Raw genomic sequence first — 27657 nt, 5'->3', positions numbered from 1 at the left:
GCGCGCGACAGCCCTGAGTGGCCGGGCAGTCATTCCCCTTTTCCAGATGGGAAAGCCAAATCTTGAGCCCAGAGCCATCACCGTGTTCTCAGGCGCTGGGACTTCCAACCCGCGATCTCCCCACTGTAGTATTTCTGGGGACGTTCCCTGGGGTTCCCCCCGGGGCGTAGAGGGAAGGAACGTCTGGGGACAAGCGCCCAGGAAGGGTCTGGATTCTGTGTCCTCCGCCGGGAGCAGGCCCCACCGCAGGCGCGAGTGTGTGGGGCGCCCCCGGGACGGCGGCGGGGACCGAGCCCCCGCCCCGCGGAGAAGCAGGGGGCACGGGCCGCCGTTCCCCCAGCGCTGCGGCCGCTGCGCTCGCCAGGGTCTGGGGTGGCGCGGAGGGCGGCGGGCTCACACCAAAGTCCACCAGGGGCCAAAGTCTGCCGGCCCCAAGCTCCCACCGCGGCGTCGCGGGGGTTTGCTCCGCCTCGTGAGCTTGGGATTCTGGTTAAAAAGGCGACTGGGCGGAGCAAGGGGCCTCCGACGGCGGGAGGACAGCGCTGCGAGGAGGCGCCCGGGACAGTCATGGAGCGCCGCGTGGGAGTGAGGGCCTGGGTGGAGGAGAACCGGGGCTCCTTCCAGCCCCCCGTCTGCAACAAGCTCATGTGAGTCCGGCACCCCCATGGCCTCCCCCTGCCCTTGCTTCCTCCCCCTCCTCCATCTGCGCCCTCACCTTGCAGCTCCGAGTTCCTGGACCCAAAAGCCTGCAGAAGGGCGGCTTCAATCTCTTGGTTCTTGGGGGAAGATGGAGACAGGCTGTTCCGGTTCCACCACTTCAGTCTGTTCCTCTTTCTGGTGACTGTGGTCTTGACTTCTGAAGAAGGCTGAGCTGGGTCTGAGGCTGTGGGAGATGAGATGACAAGGTGCACCCCTCCTTCCGGGTCTGAGAAACAATACTCCAACCCAAGTAACACTGTGCATTTTGGGAAAACTCAAAAGTGTGGGGAGGGTAGTTTTCAAGGCCCCGGAAGTGCACTAGAATGTAGGCCTGGGGGCAGCCAAATCACACACCCCAACCCTGTGCCAGGAGCCACAGGCAAAGGGGAAGGCAGAGAATCCGCTCCTTTGGGAAGATCTTGATTTCTTGCTCTTTCCAGAGCCCCTCTTTGCAGGTGTGCACGAATACACTTACACACACACACATACACACCACACCAGACCCTCCCTAGGCTACCTCTGCTAGTAGCCTCTGCCTGCAGCACCCAACAGGGTTGGCCGTCCAGCTGCCATCTTTTTCAGGCAGACCTCTCAGGCCCTCCCCTGTGGCATGGTCACCTTCCTCACCCCCCCAGTTCCATGGCAGGGCCTCATATGCCGGCTAGATCAAGGTTCACATTCCTCATTTTTGCTGTGTCCACACGACATGGTCAGTAGGGTGGCACCTCAAACCAAACAGCAGGCCCAGGACTATGCCGAGTGTTTTTACATCATCTCTTCTCATTCTCACAGTAGCGCCATGAGGGGGGATTTTCATAAGTAACTTTTCTAGTGTCACAGAGCGCCTGTGGGATAGGCTCCAGACAACCCATGGAGCAGTTCGACTCCAGAGTCCACGCTTACTCTTGGTTACCATGCGATACCACATGGCCAACAGTCAATAGCTCCTCAAAGATCTCTTCGACCACTGTGGTTGCCCACCCCAATCAAAGATGTAGCATCGTCTTTGCCTCCTTCCACCACTTCATCCCCGTCTGTGGTCGCTCCCTCTCCGTCCTCCCATCGCTCCCTGAGGTCTCGCGTCCATCTGCCCAGGCCTCTCGCTAGCATTCGGTGGTTTGATGGCATCATTGGTATTCTTGCTTCTGCTGCACCACACCCACCTCCACCTTCGTCTTCACAAGGCGATCTCCTCGTGTGTGTGTCTGTGTCCAAATTTCCGTCTTTTAAAAGAACACCAGACATACTGCATCAGGGGCTCACCCTACTCCAGGATGACCTCATCCTAACCTAACTACATCTCAAGGACCCTATTTCCAAATAAGGTCACATTCTGCAGTACTGGGTGTTAGGACTTCAACATATAAATTTGACAGGGGGGGTTCCTATTCAGCCCATAATACCCCTAAGCAAGATGAGAAGCTGCTTGAGGGTTCTGGGCAGAGGAGGGCCAGGTCTGGTTTGTGCATCCTGACTGATGGGTTGAAAGAGTTCTTGAGTGGAGTTGTTTAAGAATTGTCTGTGTATATCTAAATTACACCTCAGTGAAGTTGATTTTAAAAAACAACTTTCCAGGTTCCCTGGCACCCCTTAGACCAAGACCAGACTCCACGGCTGGTCCACCCTCCTGGTCCAGCCTTCTCAACATCGTTTCCCAAGGTCACCCCCAGTGCTTCTAGTCTCAGAGCCTCTGCACCCAGCTCTCTCATGCATACCCTTCCCCAGTCAAGTTCCTTGCAGCTTCTCTCCCTTCCTTGAAGCTCTATGCAGCTTTAAGTTTTTTAAGCATGGACTGTTCATGACAGCCTCCTCCTGCCCTGTGCCTCATCCACCTTTTCAAACATCAGGTCGACACGTGTGTTTCTGGCTTATTGGGCCCGGCCTCCCAAAAGGGAAGGAAAAGGAAAGAGACTGGCTCTTCCGTCTTGTCTCCATGCCTCCCAGCTGGGCTGGAAAGCAGCCCACAGGAGAGGACACTCAGAAAGGACCTGCCAGTCTAGTTTGGGGGCTCAGACCTCCCCCATAGCCCCTCCCCTGCCATCCACACCATTATCATCCATGCAGGCAGCCTCTAGAATGCTGTGCCCTGTGTGTACAAATGGTCCCAGACCCGGCACCTTCCCTCCCAGAGGAAAGCCCTCACCCCGCCCTCTGTGGCAGGGCCACCTGAGAAGACCCTGAAGCCGCACCCAGACACATTCTGTTGCTGATTCACCCCAGCGTCTGCACCCTGAAAGGGGACCCTGCTGTGCGGGTGGGGCGGGCTGTTCTCAGGAGGTGCTGAGGTATTTTTCCCATAAAAAGGTAACACCACACCAACAGCAGAAAGACTGAGGAGTTTGGGCACCCTTTTGTTCCAAACAGCTGACTAGATGCCCCACAGACCCAGTGCCAGCATGGGAGTCAAGGAGCCTGGGACCTGGCTCGGGTTCGGTCGTCCCCTGGCTATGTGACCCTCTCTTGGCGGGCTAAATTGGCTGTAAAATGAGAGGGCTGTATTGAGTTTATTTATTTATTTATTTATTTATTTATTTATTTATTTAAGACAGAGTCTCCCTCTGTTACCCAGGCTGGAGTGCAGTAGCACGATCTCAGCTCACTGCAACCTCCACCTCTCAGGTTCAAGCAATTCTCGTGCCTCAGCCTCCCAGGTAGCTGGGATTATAGGTGCCCACCGCCAGCCCTGGCTAATTTTTGTATTTGTAGTAGAGACGGGGTTCACCATGTTGGCCAGGCTAGTGGCCTCAAGCAATCCACCCACCTCTGCCTCTCAAAGTGCTGGGATGACAGGCATGAGCCACCATGCCCGGGCGGGTTTCTTTATTTTATCAAATACTTAAATAGTGCTTACTACATGCTAAGCATCATTCTGAGAGCTTCCAAATATTAATTCATGTATTCTGTTTAAACTCTGTGAGGTAAGAACTGTTCCTCTATTTTACAGATAAGGTAAGTAACATGCCCCAGGGCCTATACTTGTAAACACATGCCACACTGACTTGACACTGCCTGAGGCCCCTGCTAGATGTTATAGTCTCCTGCACCCACGAAGCCATGCCTCCAGCCAGGGCAGAGTGCAGGATCCCGTAGTCAGACAGCACGGGTGAGCGGCAGGTCAAGGTCGTTTTGCCCCTACACTGCCTCATCCTGGGAAGGGGCCTCCAATTTGCTACTCTCCTGTAATTTGAGATCTTGATCACAGCCCAGGATCCTGGTTGATGAAGCCATAGATTCACCATCACGTCATTCCCCTTGTTGGGTCAGAGGATGTGGGGGGACACACAAACAGGGACAGTCACACAGACACGATCCCAGACACATAGACACTTAGATGCACGCAGGCATGAACTGGGGATGAGAGTTGGGGGACAGGGACAGTGAGGCCAAAACAGTCCTGCTCCTTCTCCCAGGGGCCCTCAGGCTCCCTCCTGGCCCCCCAAGGACCCCTGCTGTCTTCACTCGTAGGAGATGGTTTAGAACGTCTCCCCTACTTTGCACGCATTGCAGGCACCAGGAGCAGCTCAAAGTCATGTTCGTTGGAGGCCCCAATACCAGGAAGGACTATCACATCGAAGAGGGTGAAGAGGTAGGTTTGACTGGTCTCCCTAGATCTAGGCCTGTGGGCAAGGAGCCTGGCCCTGGGGGGAGGGGGCGCTTCCCACTCGAGGCCCAGAGATGATGGACTGGGGAGGGGTGGACATGTGGCTGTAAGTGGAGAGGGGTGGACATGTGGCTGATGAGTGGAGGAGGCACAGCTGAAATCATAGGGCATGACTGCTCCCTCCAAGCTGGTGGGCAGGCAGTGACACCTCCACAGCCAGCACCTTTGCTGGGGGAGCCCCGGGAAACAGCCCACACCCTGCGGGTGACAGAAGCTTTAGCTGTGGGGCATCCGCCCCTTGGATATAGGGGCTGGCCGTGTTTGGGGGGATGTCCTGGTCCCCTCCCCACAAACTTGACAGATTCAATTGGTCTCCAAAATGAGATCCTCCCCTGCAGACAGGGGCAAAGTGCAAAAATAGCGTGGGTGAGGCCTGGGCTGAGTGGGTGGCGGAGGGAGCGGGAGGGGCTGAGGGAGGAGGAGCTAGTGGCTAAGGGGTAGGCATGGTAGGGTGTGCCTGGAGCTGAAGGAGGAGTTGGGGCTGGGTGGCCCTCCCTTAACTAGAGGCTGCAAAACCCATTCGTGGCTTGTGGCTGGGGCAGGTGGGAGGGGGAATTTGCCTTGAATCACCTTTTGCACCTTGAATTTTGGACTGTGCTTCTCTACTACCTACCCCAAAATAAATAAACAAAAGCAAAATTTAAAGAGAAAGGTGTGTCCCCTTCAGAAGAGACACAGAATCTCCTCTGGTGGGAAAGGATCAGTAGAGGGGCTCCCCGTCCTCTCAGGGAGCCTGATTCTGGGGGTTCAAGATCCAGAGTCCAGCTTGATCAACAGCCTCTTGATCAACAGTCCCCACTGAGGGCATCCAGGCCACAGCCGGGGACTGTAGTGAGTGTGGGAGAATCACTTGTTCAACAAATACTTGTTGAGCACCTCATGTGTGCACTGGGACACGCAAGGCTGTTCGGAGGAATGATGGGCCCCGGGGCAGCAGAACCAGCCAACCCCTCACCTCTCACGCTCCAGGGGCCCTGAACGTCTCCTGGCCACCCCCTTCTCACAAACACACCTCACCGGAGACCATTTCCTTGGTGGAAAAGGTCAATAGGAAAATCTAAAACTATACTGAGGAGGTGGGTAGACCTGGCGTGGCTATGGTATGGGAGGCACAGCTGACTGCGGAGTCTTCCAGAGACTTTGGCCTTCTCTGTCAGCCCTGTTCACAGCACCCACCTCTCCGGTCTCCCTCTGTCTTTGCTTCTCTTCTCACCCCCTGCTGCCTCTGCCCCATGCCCGTCCCATGGTTTCTCCAAGCTCAGGTGGCTGAGTGTCCCCTGAGGGGCCCGGCCAGCAGCCCATTCCCTGACTCAGATGGCAGCTGAGAGATGAGGAGGGCTGGCCAGCACAGGTGTCCTCACTCTGAAGGGACACCCAGGTGGCTGGGAGGAATCTGGCTGGAGATGGGCTTGTGACAGGGCTTGGTCCCACCCTGCTGAGGTTTTGGTGGCAGGGTGGTGCAGCACTTGCTGGGCGAAGGGTCAGCCTCCTCTCTGTCCCTGCCTATCCTCACCCAGTTGGAGCCTGGGAAAACTCCAGGCTGTGCTATGGAAGCAGTGTAACTCAGGGTCCGGGCTCCTCCTGAATAGTGAGAAAAGGGGAGTCGCTCAGACCTGGGTTCAAATCACACCTCTTACCAAACCCCATCTTCCTCCTCACTGAGCTCTGCCTCTGCAATAGCGGTCAGGGTACCTCCAGCTCCCTGGCCCAGCTCCCCACTCCCCAGCGCCACCTACCACCTATACTCCACCTACCTCACTCCTTTGTTGGAGCGTGCAGGCGCAGGGGTGCCAGAGGCAGATGAACTTGCATTGGGGGGATTCTCTGCCACTTACTAACCCCGGGATCTTGAACAGGGCACATCACATCACCTCTCCAAGCCTATTTCCATAAGCATATGGGGCCAACGGCCCCTGTCCGGTGGAAGAATTCAATGTGCATAGAGTATGAGCACAGAGCCTGGTGCAGAGTTGGTGCTTGATATGCATGGTTCCTCTACACCTCTCGCCCTTTCCGCCTGGCCTGCCTGAAAGGCCTTTCCAGGTCAGAAAGCCAGATTCTATTCATTAGCTGCCTGAGCCAGTACGGTTAATCTTCTAGCCTGCCCCAGGCCCCCAAACATCATTTACTTCCAAACTGAGCATAATTCCTTTAGGATTGCCCACAGCTGTTCGGGATTTTCTGCTGTTCAGTGATCTGTACCTCTGCTCCAGGCCAGGCCTGCCCCTCATCACAGGGAAGGCCTCTGAGCAGGGGACAAGAGCAAGAAAATAGAGAAAATACCGTGTAGCCTGCCTTGTAAGGGTTTATATCTGGCCCAGAGGGTCACTCCAGACTCCCCTCTCCCAACTTTTCCTGCCAACTTTTCCTTTGCCCCTCCTCCCCTCCCTCACTGTGAAAGGACCCTAGACACATACACATACACACACACACACACACACTCTCACACACTCACACACTCTCACACAGGCTTCCTCCCAGCTTGGAGAGTGAGGGAGGAGAGCATACTGAAATGCTCCCTAGAAGAGAACCTGGTAGGTTTCTTATTATTTGTATGACATAATATGTACGGGATTTCTGTTTGTTCGTGTTTGTTTTTGTTTTTTAGAGATGGGGTCTCTGTCACCCAGGCTGGAGTACAGTGGTGCAGTCATAGCTCACTGCAGCCGCGACATCGGGGGCTCAAGCAATCCTCCCACCTCAGCCTCCCAAGTCCCTGGGACTACAGGCAGACATCACCATACTTAGCTAATTTTTTCTAGTTTTTGTAGAGGTGGGGTCTCACCATGTTGCCCAGAATGGTCTCCACTCCTGGCCTCAAGTGATCCTCCCATCTCCCAAAGTGCTGGGATTACAGGCATAAGCCACCACATCCGGCCTATGGGTTGTTTTTAATAAGGAAAGTAAATATTGTTCCTTGTAGAAAATATGAGAAATGTAGACAGAAAAATCCTTACCTCATTCATAATCCCACCACACAGAGGGCCGCTGTGAACAGGCTGCCTCTGTTATATGTGTATTGCTACAAACTAAAACCCTGCTGGGTATAGTTTTGCATCTTTAACATAACTTTAGCATTTTCCATTTTCCCTTTTTATTAACAGCTATTCAAAAACATAGTTTTTAATGGCTGCATAATGTTCCATATTTTGAATCTACCATCAAATATTTACATTTCCCCATAATTATATTAGCATTACTTTTGTCATTCTTACCATCGTCAATACTAATAGCTAGAGGCTCATTGAGCACTTACTATGTGCTGAGCACATATGTGTAAAGCATCCCTGGCATCTTCACAGCTCCATTTTGAGTAGATAACTGTCATTTTGTAGATGAGGAAACCAAGGTACAGAAAGGCTAACTGAATTGACCAAGGACACACAGCACCCTGGCAGAGCTGAGGGCTTTTAACTATGCACTGCATTAAAAACAGCCTTGAATGTACACCACTAGGCAGGTATGTCTCTGATGAACTGAGGTCTCATTCCTGAGGTGGAATTACTGAGGTCAAGGTTGTATGGTGACCAGCTATCTGGATTCACCCAGAACTTTCCCAGTTTTAGCACTGAGGGTCCTGCATCCCAAGAAACCCCACAGTCCCTCCAGGGGTGTGAACTGCCAAGGCACTTCACGCCCATGGCCAAGTTGCCCTTCAGAAGGGTGGTGACTATTTGTGCCTAGTGGCAGACTGCAGAGCCACATCTCTCTAGGTCCCTCGAGGTCAGCTTGGTTTCTCTGAGTAGACGCTGTTGATAACATTCCTTCAGCTATTTGGCTGGGGCTTTTAACACCTAGGCAATGTGTGACGGGTGGGGAGAAAACCGGCCTGCCTTCTCCTCTTCCTCCCAATTCCATGGGGTGATCTCAGTAAATTAGGGACTTAGGATGAAATCGGAAAAATGCAGTAGGAGCCCCCGCCCCCCTGGCCCAGGAGCGTACAAGAGGCACATACTCCCATCCCCCACAGCACCTAACTCATCCCAGGCTGCCAGCAACCTCTACAGCCCCACCTGCTGCCAAGGTGTCACCCTGGCCAGAGGCTCCAGAGCCACATACAGGCTTAGGTCCAAGCTGCGGCTCCGGCTGGAGAGTAACCAGCTATGTGACCTTAGGCCAGCTGCTTTACCCTCTGAGCCTTGGTTTTCTTTCTTTGTTTTCTGCTGAATGGGGTTAATGATACCTTTGGAGGCTTTGCTGTAAAGTTTCTGGTGGAAAAGTGCCTGGCACAGCCCCTGGCACACAGTAAATGGGTGGGTCCCCTACCTGACTGCTGGCTCATTCACTTCTGCAGTGAGCATTTCACCCAGCTCCTGCCCGCCAGCCAGGTAACCACCGTTGCATACCTGGGTCATCACTTGCATGTCCAAGACATGATCCCGTGTGTCCCCAGCACTCCATGGTATGCACTGGGGAGACAGGCCTCGGGACAGAAGTGACAGAGCTGCCCATCAGCTCCGAGGCCTTCAGAAAGTTCTCAGGTTTCCCAGTCAGAATTCAGGGCCTGGGCAGTGGCCAAGGACCTGGAAGAGAAAGTGGGGAGGGTCCAAGCCTCTCTCCTGTCCCACAGGTATTTTACCAGCTGGAGGGAGACATGGTTCTCCGAGTCCTGGAGCAAGGCAAACACCGGGATGTGGTCATTCGGCAGGGAGAGGTGAGGCCAGATCCCAGCAGGGTGGGGAAAAGAAAGGCAGCCACAGCTGGAATCCTGGCCCTGGCTGAGGTCTTATCCTCCCTACCTTTTCCTGCTCTCCCACACCCCACCTGCCAACCTGCCCCTTCCCCATCCTCCCTCTTCCAGGCCGCCCCATCCCCCCTCTTCCAGGCCGCCCCATCCTCCCTCTTCCAGGCCGCCCCATCTTCCCTCTTCCAGGCCGCCCCATCCTCCCTCTTCCAGGCCGCCCCATCCTCCCTCTTCCAGGCCGCCCCATCCTCCCTCTTCCAGGCCGCCCCATCCTCCCTCTTCCGGGCTGTTCCATCCTCCCTCTTCCAGGCTGCTCCATCCTCAGCACAGTCCAATATTCCCTCTGGTTCCCCGGTGTAGAGGCTGGGCAGAGAAGAGGGCCCAGGGTGGACAAGCAGTACCACTCTGCTGCCCAGGGGTCAGCTGCGGATGCCCAGGATGTTGGGGGTGCTAAGGTCTCCATGAGGGATAGTGGCCTCACTGCGTACCTTATCTCTACCACTGCAGATATTCCTCCTGCCTGCTAGGGTGCCCCACTCACCACAGAGGTTTGCCAACACCGTGGGGCTGGTGGTTGAGCGAAGGCGGCTGGAGACTGAGCTAGATGGTCTTAGGTAAATTCTGTCTGGAGGGCTGGGGCGGAGAAAGGGCAAACAGCAAAGGAGCACAGCTCCAAACTGCAGCTGAAAGGATCCTAGATAGACTCAAGAAAGCATGTCCTGGCCACTGAGTGGGCAGGAGGGCTTCACAGCAGAGGCAGTGGAGATCCTGTCTTTGTTGGCTGATGGTGGAGGGATAGGGTGGGGTGGATTGGGTGGGGTGGATTCTGTTCTCTGTGACCCCCTGGAAGCCCACTCAGCCTGATGACCTTTGGCTGGAATCAGAATCTGTGCTTTCTTCATGAGGTTGTGAACCCTGAAAATTCGAGACAGGTCTCAGTTAATTTAAAAGTTTATTCTGCCAAGGTTGAGGACATGTGCCCATGACACAGCCTCAGGAGGTCCTGACAACATGTACCCAAAGTGGTCAGAGCACAGCTCGGTTTTATACATTTTAGGGAGACATGAGACACCAATCAACATATGTAAGATAAACATTGGTTCCATCTGGAAAGGTGAGACAACTGGAAGCAAAGGTGAGAAGACTCAAAGTGGGAAGAGGGCTTCCAGGTCACAGGTAGATAAGAGACAAATGGTTACATTATTTTGAGTTTCTGATTAGCCTCTTCAAAGAAGGCAATCAGATATGCATTTGTGAGCAGAGGGGTGATTTTGTGTAGAATGGGGGGCCGGTTTGCCCTAAGCAGTTCCTACCTTGACATTTCCGTTTACCTAGTGATTTTGGGGGCCCAAGATATTTTCCTTTCACATTTCCCCCTTTTCTTTTTAAAAATCTTTTGGAGAAAGCATTTTAGAAGAAATTGAGTCTCTGGTCCCAGGTTTTGTCTGATCTCTCATGGCTAGGATGGTTTATTCCTAGACGGGTAGATCCCAAGTTATTAGGGAAGTTCAGTTTTAGAAAGTTGTTAAGTCTCATGTCTTACAAGGAGAAAATATGGGGAGGAAGGAAGAAAAACAACAACCAACGAAAGAGCAATCCTGGAAAATCGATATCGGCCACATTGCTCTGAAGTTCACACATCACTAGGCAGGTATGAGAGTGGTTTAGGTATGTAAATAGGTTGCTGATATTTTCTTCTGAAGTTTAAGTTGTCTGGCTTCAGTTTTCAGAGCTTTAAGAAAGCACAGCTCAGCTTTCAGTGACTCCAAGTTAGGAAAAACAAACAAATAAAAGAGTAAAAAAATTGAAAACATTATTTTGAAAACTTGTAGTCAAGAAAAATTAGAATTCAGTCCAAATCGTAGAAAAATAATAAAAATTGAGAACATTAGGCAAGACTAGAATCTAACAACAGGTATACTATAGTTTTCAAAACATAATTTTTCTCTCTCCAGTTTCCCATTTTAAAGACAAATCATGGTAGGACTGATTTGCTTTATTATACTTGGCCTAATATTTGTATACAGTGCAGCAAGAATAATTTTTTTTTTGAGACAGAGTTTTGTTCTTGTTGCCCAGGCTAGAGTGCAATGGCACGATCTCAGCTCACTGCAACCCCCACCCCCTGGGTTCAAGTGATTCTCCTGCCTTAGCCTCCTGAGTAGCTGGGATTACAGGCACCCGCCACCACACTTGGCTAATTTTTTGTATTTTTAGTAGTGATGGGGTTTCACCATGTTGGCCAGGCTGGTCTTGAACTCCTGACCTCAGGTGACCCATCTGCCTCGGCCTCCCAAAGTACTAGGATTACAGGCTTGAGCCACCACACCTGGCCAAGAATAATTATTTTTTACATAGGCTTTTAAACTGACTTTGATGGAACTTTTTTCCATAGAAGGAATCTCAGATAAGAGCTATTTTTAAAGCCAAGCCTAGCCATGGATATGTGCTATTAAATACCTATGAGTTGGGTGATCTTCTTGAGGTTCCAAGGTAAACTTGGGGTTTTTGGGCCTGTCACCAGAAACAGGGCCTTTACTTATCAGAGGTCAGGAACCCTATACAGGGAAGGTATGAGGCCAGTTTCCCTAAGGGGTCTTTATTGGTTCCATAAACCAAGCTTGATTCCTTAAAGGAAAGCACACCATTCCAGTCAAAGCCTTAATAAAATAACCAGTTTCTCCAATTACGTCCTGTTGCAAAATGAAAACAGATTCTTACTGCACTTATGCACATAACGGTATTGCCATAAGTTAAGAATACTCACAAATAGCTTCCAAATTCTGGAGAAATCAGGTAGAGAGAAAAAAATATGCTCCAAATTTTGTTCATGGGAGTATAATAAATTGTTAAAAACTGTCAATAGCTCAAAAAAAAGTTTCCTTGACTCTGAAAAAACAAAACAAAGGATCAGCAACATTTAAAGCAAAAGTAAAAAAGATTACTTTCGTCTTCTATGAGTTCAGTTTACATAGTTTACTCCTGTTATGCTTGATATTCATGAACATTTCAGCCCTCCATGAGAGTCCTGAAAGTTTTTCTTCTCTATTCTAATGTCACTATCTCCAAAGTTATCAGAAACCTGCATTTAAGAACACCTGTGTTCTCTGGACACGGGGGCTCACGCCTGTAATCCCAGCACTTTGGGAGGCCGAGGCAGGCGGATAACAAGGTCAAGAGATCAAGACCATTCTGGCCAACATGTTGAAAACCCGTCTCTACTAAAAGTACAAAAATTAGCTGGGTGTGGTGGTGTGCACCTGTACTCCCAGCTACTCGGGAGGCTGAGGCAGGAGAATTGCTTGAACCCAGGAGGCGGAGGTTGCAGTGAGCCGAGATTGTGCCACTGCACTCCAGTCTGGCAACAGAGTGAGACTCCATCAAAAAACAAAACAAAAACAAAAACAAAAAAACGAGCACCTGAGTTCTAGAGCTGATTTTAAAGCCACCTCCTAAAGAGAACCAAAACAGGACAATTGTCTGTGAATGACAAAAAGTTTTAAGGCAGCCATAGTCAAAGACACAGTTGGCAAGGAAATTTGTTACTTCTGTGGCACACAATAATTTAATACAATTATGATTATTACTGATTATGTGCAGTAAGTTTTATCAGGATTATAGGAGTTTCCCATAATTTTAGAATGCATACCAATAATATATTTATACAAATACAGCCCAAAGAAAACCAAACACCATTTCATATTTGACAATGCTTCCTGTATAATTTTTATACCAAATAACTATGTCATTTTTGGACATTAGGGAACCCAGTATCTTAACAGATTAATTAGGTCAGAAAAAGATATAATTTATCATTTGATTTTGGAAAGTTTGTCAAATATCAAAGGTTTAAAACTCTTGATATCACAATATAGGATCGTTCATTTAACCAAAGTAATAACTCGAGGATTTCAAAGAAATGAAAACCTTCATTCTTTGAGAAGAGACTGACTGTTCCAAACAATAAGCTCTAATAAAAATAGCATGAAACCAGGCATGGTGGCTCACACTTGTAATCCCAGCACTTTGGGAGGCTGAGGCAGGGGGATCACAAGGTCAGGAGTTCGAGACCAGCCTGACCAACATGGTGAAATCCTGTCTCTACCAAAAATACAAAAATCAGCTGGGCATGGTGGTGTGCACCTGTAATCTCAGCTACTCAGGAGGCTGAGGCAGGAGAACTACTTGAACCCAGGAGGCGGAGTTTGCAGTGAGCCAAGGTCGCACCACTGCACTCCAGCCTGGGCGACAGTGAGACTCTGTCTCAAAACAAACAAAAAAATAGCATGAACCCAATTAACTATAGTTTTAAAAATTATATCTTGACGATAAGATATAATTTCCATAAACCTTTCATAACCTTTACTTAGGAGTCAGTTAATGCTTCAAGAAAACTTTTTAAATCTGACACAGGGGCCCATATGCTGGTCTTGCATCAGTGTACCTTTGACATTAATGACTAATTTATAGATAAACTGAACTTATTTATTTATTTATTTGAGATGGAATTTGCTATTGTTGCCCAGGCTAGAGTGCAATGGTGTGATCTCGGCTAACTGCAACCTCCACCTCCTGGGTTAAAGTGATTCTCCTGCCTCAGTCTCCCAAGTAGCTGGAATTACAGACATGTGCCACCATGCCTGGCTAATTTTGTATTTTTAGTAGAGACGAGCTGTCACCATGTTGGTGAAGCTGGTCTCAAACTCCTGACCTCACATGATCCACCCACCCTGGCCTCCCAAAGTGCTGGAATTACAGGCATGAGCCACCACTGCACCCGGCAAGAAACTGAACTTATTTTATCTCTCAAAATTGGTCCTTACAATCTCCCATGCCCACCTCTTCTGTGATAGTCCCTGGGCCTTAAGGAGTTGAATAGTTTTAATTTCTGTCCCTGTGTTTCAGGAATGCAGTTTATTTTGACTGGCATCTTCTACTGGGCCTGAAGATGGGGCTTTAATTGATGTCAGTGTCTAAAATTTAGCAGGACTTGGTCGGGCACAGTGACTCACGCCTGTAATCCCAGCACTTTGGGAGGCTGAGGTGGGCGAATCATGAGGTCAGCAGTTTGAGACCAACATGGCGAAACGCCATCTCTACTAAAACTACAAAAAATTAGCTGGGCATGGTGACAGGCACCTGTAATCCCAGCTACTCAGGAGGCTGAGGCAGAAGAATTGCTTGAACCCAGGAGGTGGAGGGTTGCAGTAAGCCAAGATCACACCACTGTACTCTAGCCTGGGCAACAGTGCGAGACTCCAGTCAAAAAAAAAAATTTAGCAGGACCTGGTGTCCTTTTTAGACCCAGGAGTCAAAGCCCTGTAACTTAATGTCACAAGGACATTAAAAGCACATACAGAGAGATACACAGATGTAATAACCTTAACTTTTGAAAAAATTTAATCTCATTTTTTTTTTCTAAGCAACCCAACTTAATAATAATGTGACAACTTGATCATATAAAAGTTTTTGGGTTTTTTAAAAAAAATAAGTCCTCTTATTGTGACTTACACAGACCATTCATGCTATGCTTGGACTTTCTGGTTTGTCCTGAACATCCTTCCTTCTTCAACAACCAGTCATTTTACTCTACAACTAAATTTACCATACGAGAGTCTTTCTCATATGAAATTATTTCTCTTTAAGCTTTCTTACCACAAAAAAACTTCTTTGTTTTTATAACTTTCTTTACATCTCTTTTATTTCCTGATTCCTTTTATCTTGTTTTATACATGACCTTTAAATAAGCCTTAAATTAGACAAAATGGTTCACTTTTTTTAAAAGGACGCACCTTTTTTTAGAAAGAATGTTTTCCTACAAATATATTTTTATTGGAAAGTACCCAAATAATGAAATATCTACTATTTAACTTTAGATTCTAAATTATGACAAGGTTGTCTACAAGTATTTATCCTATTGCATTTACATAATTATTTTATTTTAATCATTTACTTAGATTATTTGTAAAAATTGTGATTGTCATTATTTAAAGTTATGGAACCACCATTGCAAAATTAGAACTGAGACAGTGAAAATGATTTGACCTAAATGATTCCATCTTGCTTCTAACCTCCAAGCTCTCCTTGTTCATTTCTGGGTATAGGCTGAACTAACTTTGAGAGGAATTTAGTTTAGTTAATTAGAGCCCCTTTTTATATTTTCAGCAGTGAAACATTGTGTATACAACACATACATAGATGTCTTAGGCATGCTAATAGAAGTACATCTTATAGATTCATAACAACTTTTTTTTTCTATCTTAGACTTTCAGATTCTTTTTTCTTTTTTTCTTTTTCTTTTTTTTTGTGATAGAGACTTGCGCTATCACCCGACCTGGAGTGCAGTGGCACAATCTTGGCTCACCACGACCTCCGCCTCTCAGGTTCAAGTGATACGCCTGCTTCAGCCTCCCAAGTAGCTGGGATTACAGGTACCCACAACCACGCCCAGCTAATTTTTTGTATTTTTAGTAGAGACAGGATTTCACCATGTTGGCCAGGCTGGTATCAAACCCCTGACCTTAGGTGATTGACCCACCTCGGCCTCCCAAAGTGCTAGGATTAAGGTGTGAGCCACCATGCCCAGCCAGACTTTCAGATTCTTGATAACCTGTTTTACAACCACAGGCAGTTGTCAGCTAAATAGCCTTAAAGTTGCGTATTAAAGGAAACAACTCACCAGATGCAGTGGCTTACGCCTATAATCCCAGCACTTTGGGAGGCCAAGGTGGGTGGATCACGAGGTCAGGAGTTCAATACCAACTTGGCCAAGATGGTGAAACCCCATCTCTACTAAAAATACAAAAAAATTATCCGGGCATGGTGGAGGACGCCTGCAATCCCAGCTATTCAGGAGGCTGAGGCAGAGAATTGCTTGAACCCAAGAGACAGAGGCTGCAGTGAGCCAAGATCACGCCACTGCACGCCAGCCTGGGTGACAGAGTGAGAATCCGTCTCAATAAATAAAAAAAAAAAAAAGGAAACAACTCAGGTGAAAAATCAAATAGCAAAATTTACATCACAAGGTACAGAGAGAATAAGTCTGATAGTGCTAGAGGGAGATTAAAGATGGATGCTGGCTGGGCATGGTGGTTCATGCCTATAACCCCAGCACTTTGGGAGGCAGACGCAGGCGGATCATCTGAGGTCGGGAGTTTGAGACCAGCCTGACCAACACGGAGAAACCCCATCTCTACTAAAAATACAAAATTAGCCAGGCATGGTGGCACATACCTGTAATCCCAGCTACTAGGGAAGCTGAGCAGGAGAATCGCTTGAACCCGGGAGGCAGAGGTTGCAGTGAGCCAAGATCATGCCATTGTATTCCAGCCTGGGCAACAAGAGCGAAACTCTGTCAAAAAAAAAAAAAAAGATGGATACCAAGTCAAACATAAAATTATAGAAATCTATCATAGGATTGTATAAGGAGACCAATTTTATTTAGATCGGGACTACCTATCTTTTAACTGGATCTCTGAGCTCTGGGCAAAGCCCACACTGAATCCTGGGTCTCCAAAAAGGGAGAATTATTATGAGCTTAGACCACATGATGCTTTTACAGTGCACTTAAAAAAAGGTTTTTTTAAACAAAGACATTTCTAAGTGTCTAAACCACACTCTTCCACACTTGATCTTAGTCAAAGGCCCAGAAGCAATAAAACCACACTCTTCCTTAAAAACTCAAGAGTAGGCCGGGCGCGGTGGCTCAAGCCTGTAATCCCAGCACTTTGGGAGGCCGAGACGGGCGGATCACGAGGTCAGAAGATCGAGACCATCCTGGCTAACACGGTGAAACCCCATCTCTACTAAAAAAATACAAAAAACTAGCCGGGCAAAGTGGCGGGCGCCTGTAGTCCCAACTACTCGGGAGGCTGAGGCAGGAGAATGGCGTAAACCCAGGAGGCGGAGCTTGCAGTGAGCTGAGATCCGGCCACTGCACTCCAGCCTGGGCGACAGAGCAAGACTCCGTCTCCAAAAAAAAAAAAAAAAAAAAAAACTCAAGAGTAAGAGTAACCTCAGTTACAATAACTATTTTAGTAGTTTAAGAGTTGAGACCAATATATCTTTTTACATTCTTGATAAGGAAAAACAGGTTTCTCCCCTAAAAGGAGTCTAGTGCCTTCTTCACTTTCTTTAAGAAACCGCAGGCTACTATAAACTATTTTAGGTCCCTCATGCAGCAGAGGGTGCAAGAGAAAGGAGAGACAGCAGAAGTAAATGAAGAAAACAGAATTCGGTCAACTGAGAAGAAAAAAACTTTTGCTCAAAAAAAAAGACAAGGTCCTAGGAGAAAAACAAAAACAAAAACATGAAGGTTAAATACACACACACACACACACACACACACACACACACACCCCTTGGATGTTAGCTTTTAATTAAGCTGATTTTTAACCATTGACCTCTTTTAAAAAAATCTTTTTAAATCTCATTACTGTATTTCAGCAGGAAAACAAATGCTGCTGTTTCGGAAGTACAGCCATTGCTCTTTCAGTTTTGCCTGGTTAGCAAAAGGTGGCCTTGTTATGTAAATCAAGCCCCTTAGCAGTCAAAATAAAAAATCTTTCATCTTTTTTTTTCTCCTTTTGCTGGACTTTTTTCTCCCCCCACCAGACCAGCTTTTTTTTTTTTTTTTTTCCATGACACAGTCTTGCTCTATCACCCAGGCTGAAGTGCAGTGGTGCAATCTTGGCTCACTGCAACCTCCGCCTCCCGGGTTCAAGCAATTCTCCTGCCTCAGCCTCCTGAATAGCTGGGATTACAGGTGCGCGCCACTGCGCCCGGCTAATTTTTGTATTATTAGTAAAGACGGGGTTTCACCATGTTGGCCAGGCTGGTCTGGAATTCCTGACTTCATAATCTGCCCGCCTCTGCCTCCCAAAGTGCTGGGATTACAGGTGTGAGCCACTGTGCCTGGCCGTTTGTGTGTGTGTGTGTTGGGGGTGGAAGGGCGGGGAATTTAGCCACTCCAGAGGCCTTGTTTCCCATAATTTGGAACTTCTTTAGGATTTGATCAAGTCAGGCAGAGCTGATCAAACCCAATGGGAAAAAGACTGAAATAACAACAAAACAGAAACAACAACAACAACAAACAGTTAAGCAAAACAAATGATCACACAGCTTCCATGATCACTGAGCACTCTAATGGTCAGCAGAAATTAAGAGCAGCTGATCGTTAACTTTAGCCAAGACAAACCCTCAATTCAGCTACTTACCTAGGGATGCGTCTCAGGCTCAAGACAGCTCTCTACCATCCTAGAAGCAGGAAAAAAACCTCCTTTTTCCTATTGGAAGCGAGCTCCAACTTCATAAATGAGTTACCTGCCTTCCATTGCCATGGAAACAGGAAAACTTGCCTTCCTTGTTGGAAACAAGTAAAACTCAAAAAGAAAGAGAGAGTTGTACAGCGAAATAAACTTTAGATCTCGACCAAATTTGGGGAGATCAGGGATTCCCTAGAGGGGGTGCTCCCAGACCTCAGCAAATTGTCCTGTTGGTTTGAGCCATAAAGTTAGCTCACGCCAGTACCAAGCACCCTTAGGAGATTTGTCAAAGGTCAGGGGCACCTCCACTCAGAATCCCTCTGAGGTTATCAAAATGTCAACTCCAAAAATTTGAGACAGGTCTCAGTTAATTTAGCAAGTTTATTTTGCCAGGGTTGAGGACGCATGCTTGTGACATGGCCTCAAGAGGTCCTGTTGACGTGTGCCCAAGAGAGTCAGAGCACAGCTTGGTTTTATACATTTTAGGGGGACATGAGACATCAAATTAACATATGTAAGATGGACATTGGTTCGGTCCGGAAAGGCCGGACAACTCAAAGCAAAAGCAGGATGACTCAAAGCAGGGAAGGCCTTCCAGGTCATAGGGAGAAAAGAAACAAAGGGTTGCATTCTTTTGCGTTTCCGATTAGTCTCTCCAGAGGAGGCAATCAGATACGCATTTATCTCAGTGAGCAGAGGGGCACTTTGAATAGAATGGGGCGCAGGTAACCCGGCGTTGTGGCTCACGCCTGTAATCCCAGCACTTTGGGAGGCCAAGGCGGGTGGATCACAAGGTCAGGAGATCGAGACCATCCTGGCTAACACCGTGAAACCCCATCTCTACTACAAATATTAAAAACTAGCCGGGTGTGGTGGCGGGCGTCTGTAGTCCCAGCTACTCGGGAGGTGGGGCAGGAGAATGGCGTGAACCCGGGAGGCGGAGCTTGCAGTGAGCCGAGATCACGTCACTGTACTCCAGTCTGGGCGACAGAGCTACACTCCGTCTCAAAAAAAAAAAAAAAAAAAAGTATGGGGGGCAGGTTTGCCCTAAGCAGTTCTCAGCTTGACATTTCCCTTTAGTTTAGTGATTTCAGGGACCCAAGATATTTTCCTTTCACAAGGTCTTCTGGGAGGGGTGGGATGTGGAAAGCGGGCCAGAGGGCTTCCAAAGTCACACCCACCTCCCCCAGTGCAGCCAGAACTGCTGCTTCCCCCCAGAGTTTAGAGTCACGGCCAGTGCCTCCCTCAGCTTGTTTCTCTACCCCAGCTCATTCCACAACACGCACTGACATCTGGATGGCAGATGTCATCCGGATTGCTATGTTGTCAGATGCCTGGCTAAGGCCTTTGTATGTATTTATTCATTGAGTCTTCCCAACGATCCTATGGTGGAGGTGCTGTTATCATTACAAAGAAGTTAAAGTTGCTAAAGCGTTACTTGCTAGATCTGGCATTATAGAGAAATACGGAGTTAGGGCCAGGACAGTATAAAGAGGAGCGGGAGTCAGCACCAAAGAGGGGAAGAACACAGGCCCTGCTGTTGACATTCTGATTCCATAGCCGGGGTTCTCATTTGGTTCTGACCAGTCATCCAATTCTTTTCCGCTGAAAGGAGGAAGTAACCTATTGCTCAGGGAAATAGAGATTTTCCAAAAGCTCAACAGTGTTTTGTTTGGTTGGTTTTCTCTCTCTCTTCTTTTTTTTTTTTGATAAGGGGACTCACTCTGTCACCCACGCTGGAATGCAGTGGCGTTATCATTGTTTGTTGCCTTTTTTAACTAAAAAAAAATTTCAAGTTTCCCGTCAGGTTACCAGGATGAGGATACTATGGCCCACATGTCTTGTATAATAGGCATTTTTAAAATACTTGTGGTTTTTCTGATTATCAAAGTCATACACATTCATTCTCAAAATCTGGAAAAGTACAGGAATGTGAAGTGAACAAAATTAAAATTACTTGTTACTAAAAGGATAAATTTGATGGTATGTGAATTATATCTCAAGAAAACAAAATAATAAAAAAGGGAAAACAAAAAAATTGTCATGTCACCAATGAAACCAATGAAACCTAAACTTCCGTCTTGTCTGATTTCTATGCATAGCTATATCTTTTTTTACCTAAAAGAAACTCATGAGTACTTCTTTTTTTTTTTTTTTTTTTTTTTTTTGGAGAAGGAGACTCACTCTGTCGCCAGACTGCAGTGCAGTGGCACAATCTCAGCTCATTGCAACCTCCGCCTCCCGGGTTCAAGCAATTCTCCTGCCTCAGCCTCCTGAGTAGCTGGGATTACAAACGTGCACCACCACGTCTGGCTAATTTTTGTATTTTTAGTAGAGACGAGGTTTCACCATTTTGGCCAGGCTGGTCTCGAACTGCCAACCTCAGGTGATCCACCCACCTCGGCCTCCCAAATTGCTGGGATTACAGTTGTGAGCCACCACATTCAGCCGAGTATTTCTTACACTATTAAATCTTTTCAAAAAACACAATGGCTACATAATCATTCACTGTGTAACAGTCTGTTGTAGAGACAGACACATGGTCTTATCTTCTAGAAAAAATCTGTCCCAAGGGACTTTAATATAGGGAGTCTGATGGAGAGGATGGTGTCCTCAATATCATTTTATAGCAAATTCAATAACACATTTCATCTGGCTGCTTTTGACCTTTAATAAAAGCCAGGGACTCAACATTAAAATGCCACTCCAGAGGCAGTTCCCGGAGGGCACTGCCATCCAGTTATGAAGCTTTCCGGGGCCAGCTCCATCCCAGGCTAGGATTTAGGCTGCCAGGTGTGTGGATGCGCTGTGTGTCTGTAAAGCATCTCCCATCAGCAGGACCACATCCCTTTTAAGAGCAGACAGAGCTGGCCTGGGCCCAGGAGCTGGGTTTGGGCATTAGGCATTCAGTCAACAGGCGTTCCTGGCACCCACCATGTGCAGCACACACAGGGACCTGGGGCCCATCCCAGCCTGCCAGGTGCTCCTCAGGCCAGGGGAGGAGCTCACTGAGCCAGGCTGGGGGCTGGGGTGGGCTTTAGGGGTCTACTGAAGGCTATATGTACAGGTACGTGGGCCTTATCCCAGAAAAGAGTTCAAAGCTTTGCTCCAACTCTCAAAGGCAATGATGACCCTGACAGGAGAAGAACCCCTTAACTGGGGGACATCTTCTGCGTGTTGGCTTTTTTTTTTTTTTTTAACTTATTTATTTACTTTTGAGACAGAGTCTTGTTCTGTCACCCAGGCTGGAATGCAGCAGTGCAATCTCGGCTCACTGCAACCTCCGCTTCCCGGTTCAAGTAATTCTCCTGCCTCGGCCTCCCAAGTAGCTGGGATTACAGGCTCCTGCCACCATGCCTGGCTATTTTTTGTATTTATTTATTTATTTATTTTAAAGTAGAGACAGGGTTTCACCATGTTGGCCAGGCTGGTCTTGAACTCCTGACCTCAAGTGATCTACCCATCTCAGCCTCCCAAAGTGCTGGGATTACAGGCATGAGCCACTGCGCTCAGCCATGTTGGTTTCTTAAGTGTCCGTGCACTCTGGCCTACGGCACTGCAGGCCAGCAGAGCGTCCAGCCACTGGCCCTGGTTTCAGGCTCAGCCTTAGCTTCCTCTTTGGGAAAAACGAAAGCACTGTGATTAGAAGCTCTCTAAGTTTCTAAGATTGTCTTGAGACTGGCCTGCTTCCACCACTTACAGGCTGTGTAATCCTTGCCAGATTGCTCAGCTTCTCTGAGCCTCAGACTTCTATCTGCCTTGTCGAGTTTCGGGAACTAGTTTGGGTCTAGTTTTGGGAACCGGACAGAGCTGTATGAATTCTGGGGATAGTACCCCTCTCGGGGCGCACGTGTGCTTCTGAAGAGCAAGGTGTTAAGTAACCAATGACCACTAGGGTGTGCTAACACGGGTGGAGCAGACAGCAGCAGAGCCAGGCCTGAGTGCGGCTGCCCTGAAGCCACCCAGATGGGGACAGCAGGGTTGCCTGTGCTCTGCTCTGGCAGGTACTATGTGGGCGACACCATGGACGTTCTGTTTGAGAAGTGGTTCTACTGCAAGGACCTCGGCACGCAGTTGGCCCCCATCATCCAGGAGTGAGCGCCCAGCCCAGCCCCTTCCTCTTGCTTTCCTGGGGCTCTGCATCAGCACCTGATGGCCTGGGAGAAAGTCTCCCCTCCCAGGGTGGGGAGCCTGGCCCAGAGAGCCCAGTGCCGCTGGGGGGAGGGAGGAGCAGCAGCACGGGGCTGGGAGGGAAAGGATGGCAAACACACAGCTGTGTGAGGGCCCTATGAGTGTGTGTGGGCTCCTGCACCTGACCGTGAGTATGGTGTATGTGTGTGTCGCTGGTCACTCCAATGGGAGTGCTCACCACTCCTGCTCCTGCCTGTTCGTCCCTGCAGGTTCTTCAGCTCTGAGCAGTACAGAACAGGAAAGCCCATCCCTGGTGAGGCCGCTGGGAACTGCCCTTCTCCTTCCCTCCCTCCTCTTCCAAAATAGGATGGGTTTTGGTCCAGGGGACCGGGGAGTCCCTTTGTGAATATTCTGCCCAGTTCTCAAGGTACTGAGAAGACGGCAGCCAATGGTACCCCCTACATGGCTGCTTGATCACTGAGCCGGATCCAGAGCCTGTTCTGGCAATTGAGACCTGGGGCCCCTGGGAACTCAGCCCACTGGGGCTGCGTGGGCTGGGTCCTGGGTCCTGGGTCCTGAGGACACCAACTGTAGTCATGCTGTGGGTGCAGACCAGCTTCTCAAGGAGCCACCATTCCCTCTGAGCACACGATCCATCATGGAGCCCATGTCCCTGGAGGCCTGGCTGGACAGCCACCGCAGGGAGCTGCAGGCAGGCGCACCACTCAGCCTGTTTGGGGACACCTATGAGACCCAGGTAATGCAGTCCTGGGACATCCAGGGCATCCTCCCAGCAGCCCTGGAAAATGGGAACCAGTCTCTCTCTCACTGCCTCTCTCTCTTTCACACACACACTCACACACACACACACACACACGCCACATTTCAGAGGTTGTAGACATGAACATAGGCCTTTGTGCTCCCTCCCTGACGCAGAGGGCGATGGCTTTGCTGCGAGCGAAGTCTGTGGAGGCTATGTGGTCCCAAGCAATTTTAAGAACTGAATTCACTTTCAGAGTTGGAGGCTCCCCCACTCACTGGCAGCTTCCTGAGGGTCTGCAGTTTTCCCCTCGCTAGGAATTCCTGAGCCTTCAGCCAGTCACAGCCTTGGAAGCCAAAAGGGAGAGAGTTGTTTGGGAGTGAGGGTTGGGTGGAGAGAGGGATTCAAACAAGGCTGACTTTCTTTCATTCCACATTTATTAAATGCCTGTTATGTTTCAGGCTTTAGTGGGAGAGTAGGATAGAGTTGCTACCTTAAAGAATGTATAGTTTGTTAAAGAGATGGACAAGTTAATCAACAATTGCCACAATCACGTGATAAAGTATCTGATAGAAAAGCTATAGGAAGCTATAGAAGGATAAAGGAGGAACCCAGGCTGAAAGGGAAGTCAAGGAAGGCTTCCCGGAGGAGGTGATGTGCACATTGCATTTTAAAGCTAGTGTAGGAGTTTGTAAAAGAAAGAAAGGGAGGTGGAGAGAGCATTCTAGGTGAGGGAGAAGCATGAGCATGAGCTGTTTGAGGCTTGAAACAGCCTGGCACTGGGAGTAGCTGAAGTTAGCCAGAGGCGGGGCTGGGGAGTGGGGTACAAGTGTGACTGGTGGACTGTGGAGCAGCAGGCAGGGCCCAGGTCCTGGTAGGTCTGCTGGGTTAGGCAAGGTGGGAGGACTTGTCCTAAAGACAACAGCGCTCCATCCAAGTATTGAAGCAGGGAGTGACAGGCCAGATTGGTGTTCCTGTACCATGTGTGGGGACGAGGCTGGGAGGGCAAGCGTGGTGCAGGGAGACCTGTGTTCACCTGTGCTTTACGGCTTGCCACTGGCACGTCCCGTGGGCTTTGAATGAGTCAGTCTGTGCAGGGATGCTCATGGCCACAGGCTTCCCATAGAGGCCTGGCCTGCTGCTCTTGGGTACCAGGGACGTCCTGAGCTTACACGGGGCTGCGAGAACATGCGCACATGTCACAGCAGTGCCACTCAGCCCTGCACCCCACTTCTGCCATACGCTGCTCTTACCTGCTTCGGTTTACATTAATGAATATGCGCCCTCTCCGGGGCAGCAGGAGCATGGCCCTGCACAGCAGCTGCGTGCTTCCAGGCTGGTGCATGTCAGAGAGGCCTCAGCCTCAGCCTCACCCTCCTGGTCCCTCCCGCCTCCTGAGGCCAAACTCAAAACCTCTCTCAGAGAAAGGGAGGTTGCACCCTCTGGGAAGCTGATGTAAATGTGTCTCTGGTGTGCCCTGGTGGGCATGCCTTCGCATGAGCACACATCAGAGGGACCATGGGTGCACTGCACGTGAAAGGCAGGCATGTGTGATCCCAAATACATGCCTGCCTTTGGCAGTGGCGGGCACAGGGAGGCCTGCAGCCCAGGCAGCCTCCTCTCCAAGTCCTGGTCTCTGCTCAGCACATGGTGATGGGGCTGTTTTATGGGCCTCAACCCTGCTCCAAGCAAGCCTGGTGTCTGGGGGCAGGTTCAAGACCATCTCCCATGTGGGGCAAGAGGCACCAGAAGTTTCTGTTTCACCTCCCACCAGGTGACTGCCTATGGGCAAGGCAGCAGCGAAGGCCTGAGACAGAATGTGGACGTGTGGCTGTGGCAGCTGGCAAGTGGGGCCCAGGGACAGGGTTGCAGAACCCCCTGCCGGAGGGCATCAGCCCACTCCTGGGACTGGGACTCCCACACGGGGCCCACTCTTGGGGCCTTGGTGCCCAGGCAGACTCAGACATTCACCCAGGTGTTGAGGCCCAACAGTCTCCATTTGATTCTCCTGCTCCTCTTCTCCAGGAGGGCTCCTCGGTGGTGACAATGGGGGGACAGCACCTGAGCCTGGCCCCTGATGACAGCCTCCTGGTGCTAGCTGGGACCTCGTGAGTACGCGGGGAGGCTTTCCCTGGGATCCTCAGGGTCCAGCTCTGTGTGAGCCCTGCTCATCTGTGTGTCCACAGGTATGCCTGGGAGCGAACACAAGGCTCTGTGGCCCTGTCTGTGACCCAGGACCCTGCCTGCAAGAAGCCCCTGTGGTGACCCCGTTGCCATGGCCTGAAGCAGCCACAGGTGTGCCTTGCAAGCACCCTCGAGTGCCATCCCTGCCAAACCACTCTCCCAGCCCCACCGCTTCTCTGTGTACTGCTGCTGTGTCCCCCACAGACCTGGACATTGTCGTCACCCACCCTCCTGCCTTTCTCAGCCCAGATGCCATGCCCCTGAGCGGGCAGCAACTCCCCATCTTCTCCGGCAGCCTCAGCCTACTGCCTTGCCAGTCTTGCCAGGTGGTCTACTCCTGGCCCAGCTCCTGACCATTCCTCTGTCCCTGCAGACTCAGTGCAGCACTTCCCCGCCAAGAAGGCCCTCAATAAAGGCTTCCTGGTGAACGCACACCTGTGGGTCTGCTGCAGGCAGTCATCACTGGCGTTCCCATGTGGCCCCCAGGACCATGTGGTGTGTCTGGGGCATCAGGGCACCAGGTGACCATGGACGTGTTGGAGGGTCTGTTACTGGGCATCCTGTTTGTGGATGGGCATTCCTCACTGTGTGTGTGACTTGATCCACGCATGCTCCATGCCTGGTCCTGGGAGCACAGCCAATGTCATCTCTCCACTTCCTTCTCTGTTCTCATTAATTCTTTTTACCTTTTTTTTTTTTTTTTGGAGATAGGATCTCACTCTGTCACCCAGGCTGGAGTGCAGTGGTGCGATCACAGCTCACTGCAGCCTTGACCCTCCTGGCTCAAGTGGTTCTCCCACCTCAGCCTTCTGAGTAGCTGGGACTACAGACATGCGCCACCACACCCTGCTAATATTTTTTATTCTTTCTTTTTTGTAGAGATGGGGGTTTCGCCATGTTGCCCAGGCTGTCTTTTTACATAACTTTAAAACACTAGCATCTGTTGAGTTTTTTTCCAATAACAGAAGTCATCTGTGCTAACTATAGAAAACCCAGAAATACACAAAACCCCCCACCCAGAACTAACCACTGTTAATACCTAAAGACTGCGAGCAGCCTGGGGAGGGGCATGCAGTTGTACCAAGAGCTCAGCAGTGTCGGTGGGGGGTCTGGCCTTGTGCCCCCTGCCCTCCCCTGTCATGCACAGGTGCCATGTTCAAAGACTCCAGAGGGCCCCCTGAGCCTGCTGTGGGCGTCTAGGGATGCTGGAGGCCTCAGAGGCACCAGTGGGCAGAGACAAGAACGTGGAACCTGCAGCGGGCACAGCTCAGTTTCCTGGGACTTCCATGAGAAGTCAGTGAGGGCATGCACATGAGAGTGACAGATCTGGACAGAACGGGTCCCTGTGTGGACTCAAAGCTTCCTCTAGAAAAGAACACTTGAGCCCTGTCTCCCGCAGCCCCAGCCCAGTGGCTCACTGCCTTCCTACACTCCACTGGGAGCACAGAAAGACCTGCCTTGGCTGAAAAGGCTACTGGCCCTGAGAGACATCGGGACCTTCACCCACCTCTTCACCCCTAAGGGCTTTCCTCTCCCGCAAGCAAAGAAAAAACACCATCAGCCTCCTCCAAACACAAATGGTCCAGGACAGGCGCGGGCAGAGGCTCCGCGTGGCTCGTTCCTGGCCTGTAGCAATGCACTGCTCCGTGCAGGACCTGAGAAGAGGACACAGAATGTTCCAGGGAGGCCCCAGGTCAGAACACAGGTAGCCATGAGGAGAACAGTTTACTCTCGTACACAGGGCAAGCCTAATCTAGAGAGAAAGTCAGGAAAATTAGATCTGTTTTTGTGAACACTTGCTCTGTCCCAAGGAATCCCCTAGAAGTTTTTACATAAATGATATCATTTTATCCTTACAACTCTCCAAGAAGGTGGTAGAGCCTGATTTTACAGATCAGGCTCAGAGAGGTTTGGAAGTAGGGCAACTCTGTTTCTAACCCAGGCCTGTTTGCATATGAAGCTTAGGCTGGGCCTCACCACCCTGCTTCTCCCAGGGATGTCTGTCCTCAGCCTCGACCAAATGGGAGCCCAGGACAGCCAAGAGAGGCCAGGGGCCACTGTGTCTAAGACACAGAGGCCAGGCCACACATGGCAGACTGCTGACCCCAGCCAGTTAGCAGTGATGGGGTCAGGCCCTGGAGCCTAGAACCACCGCCTCCCTTGGCCCTGCTGTGCCGGGTTATCAGGAGCCTGAAGCCCTCATCTCTACCCACAGGACCAGCCCGTGGGCTCATGAGAATACCTCACCATAGGACAGCTGGACTTGTACCTTGTA

The 27657-nt window shown here is 49.8% G+C and overlaps 1 protein-coding gene across 2 annotated transcripts; it reads left to right on the top strand.

Annotated features, from left to right (window-relative positions):
* Positions 1-461: 461 nt before the first annotated feature.
* On the top strand, positions 462-25814 carry HAAO (3-hydroxyanthranilate 3,4-dioxygenase). Of its 2 annotated transcripts, XM_007970811.3 has the most exons (11): positions 462-647; positions 4207-4285; positions 8931-9014; positions 9552-9658; positions 22312-22401; positions 22708-22751; positions 23050-23195; positions 24973-25041; positions 25224-25306; positions 25385-25493; positions 25627-25814. In XM_007970811.3, exons 1-10 carry the CDS (start codon positions 568-570, stop codon positions 25461-25463), a joined length of 861 nt encoding a protein of 286 aa, XP_007969002.1. In that variant the 5' UTR covers positions 462-567; the 3' UTR covers positions 25464-25493; positions 25627-25814. The 2 variants fall into 2 exon arrangements, with proteins under 2 accessions (XP_007969002.1, XP_007969001.1); XM_007970810.3 differs by having other exon boundaries at positions 25385-25814.
* Positions 25815-27657: the final 1843 nt, after the last annotated feature.

This window comes from Chlorocebus sabaeus, chromosome 14 (genome assembly GCF_047675955.1).
Source record: "Chlorocebus sabaeus isolate Y175 chromosome 14, mChlSab1.0.hap1, whole genome shotgun sequence".
Taxonomy (NCBI): Eukaryota; Metazoa; Chordata; class Mammalia; order Primates; family Cercopithecidae; genus Chlorocebus; species Chlorocebus sabaeus.
This window is presented reverse-complemented; position numbering and strand designations above follow the sequence as displayed.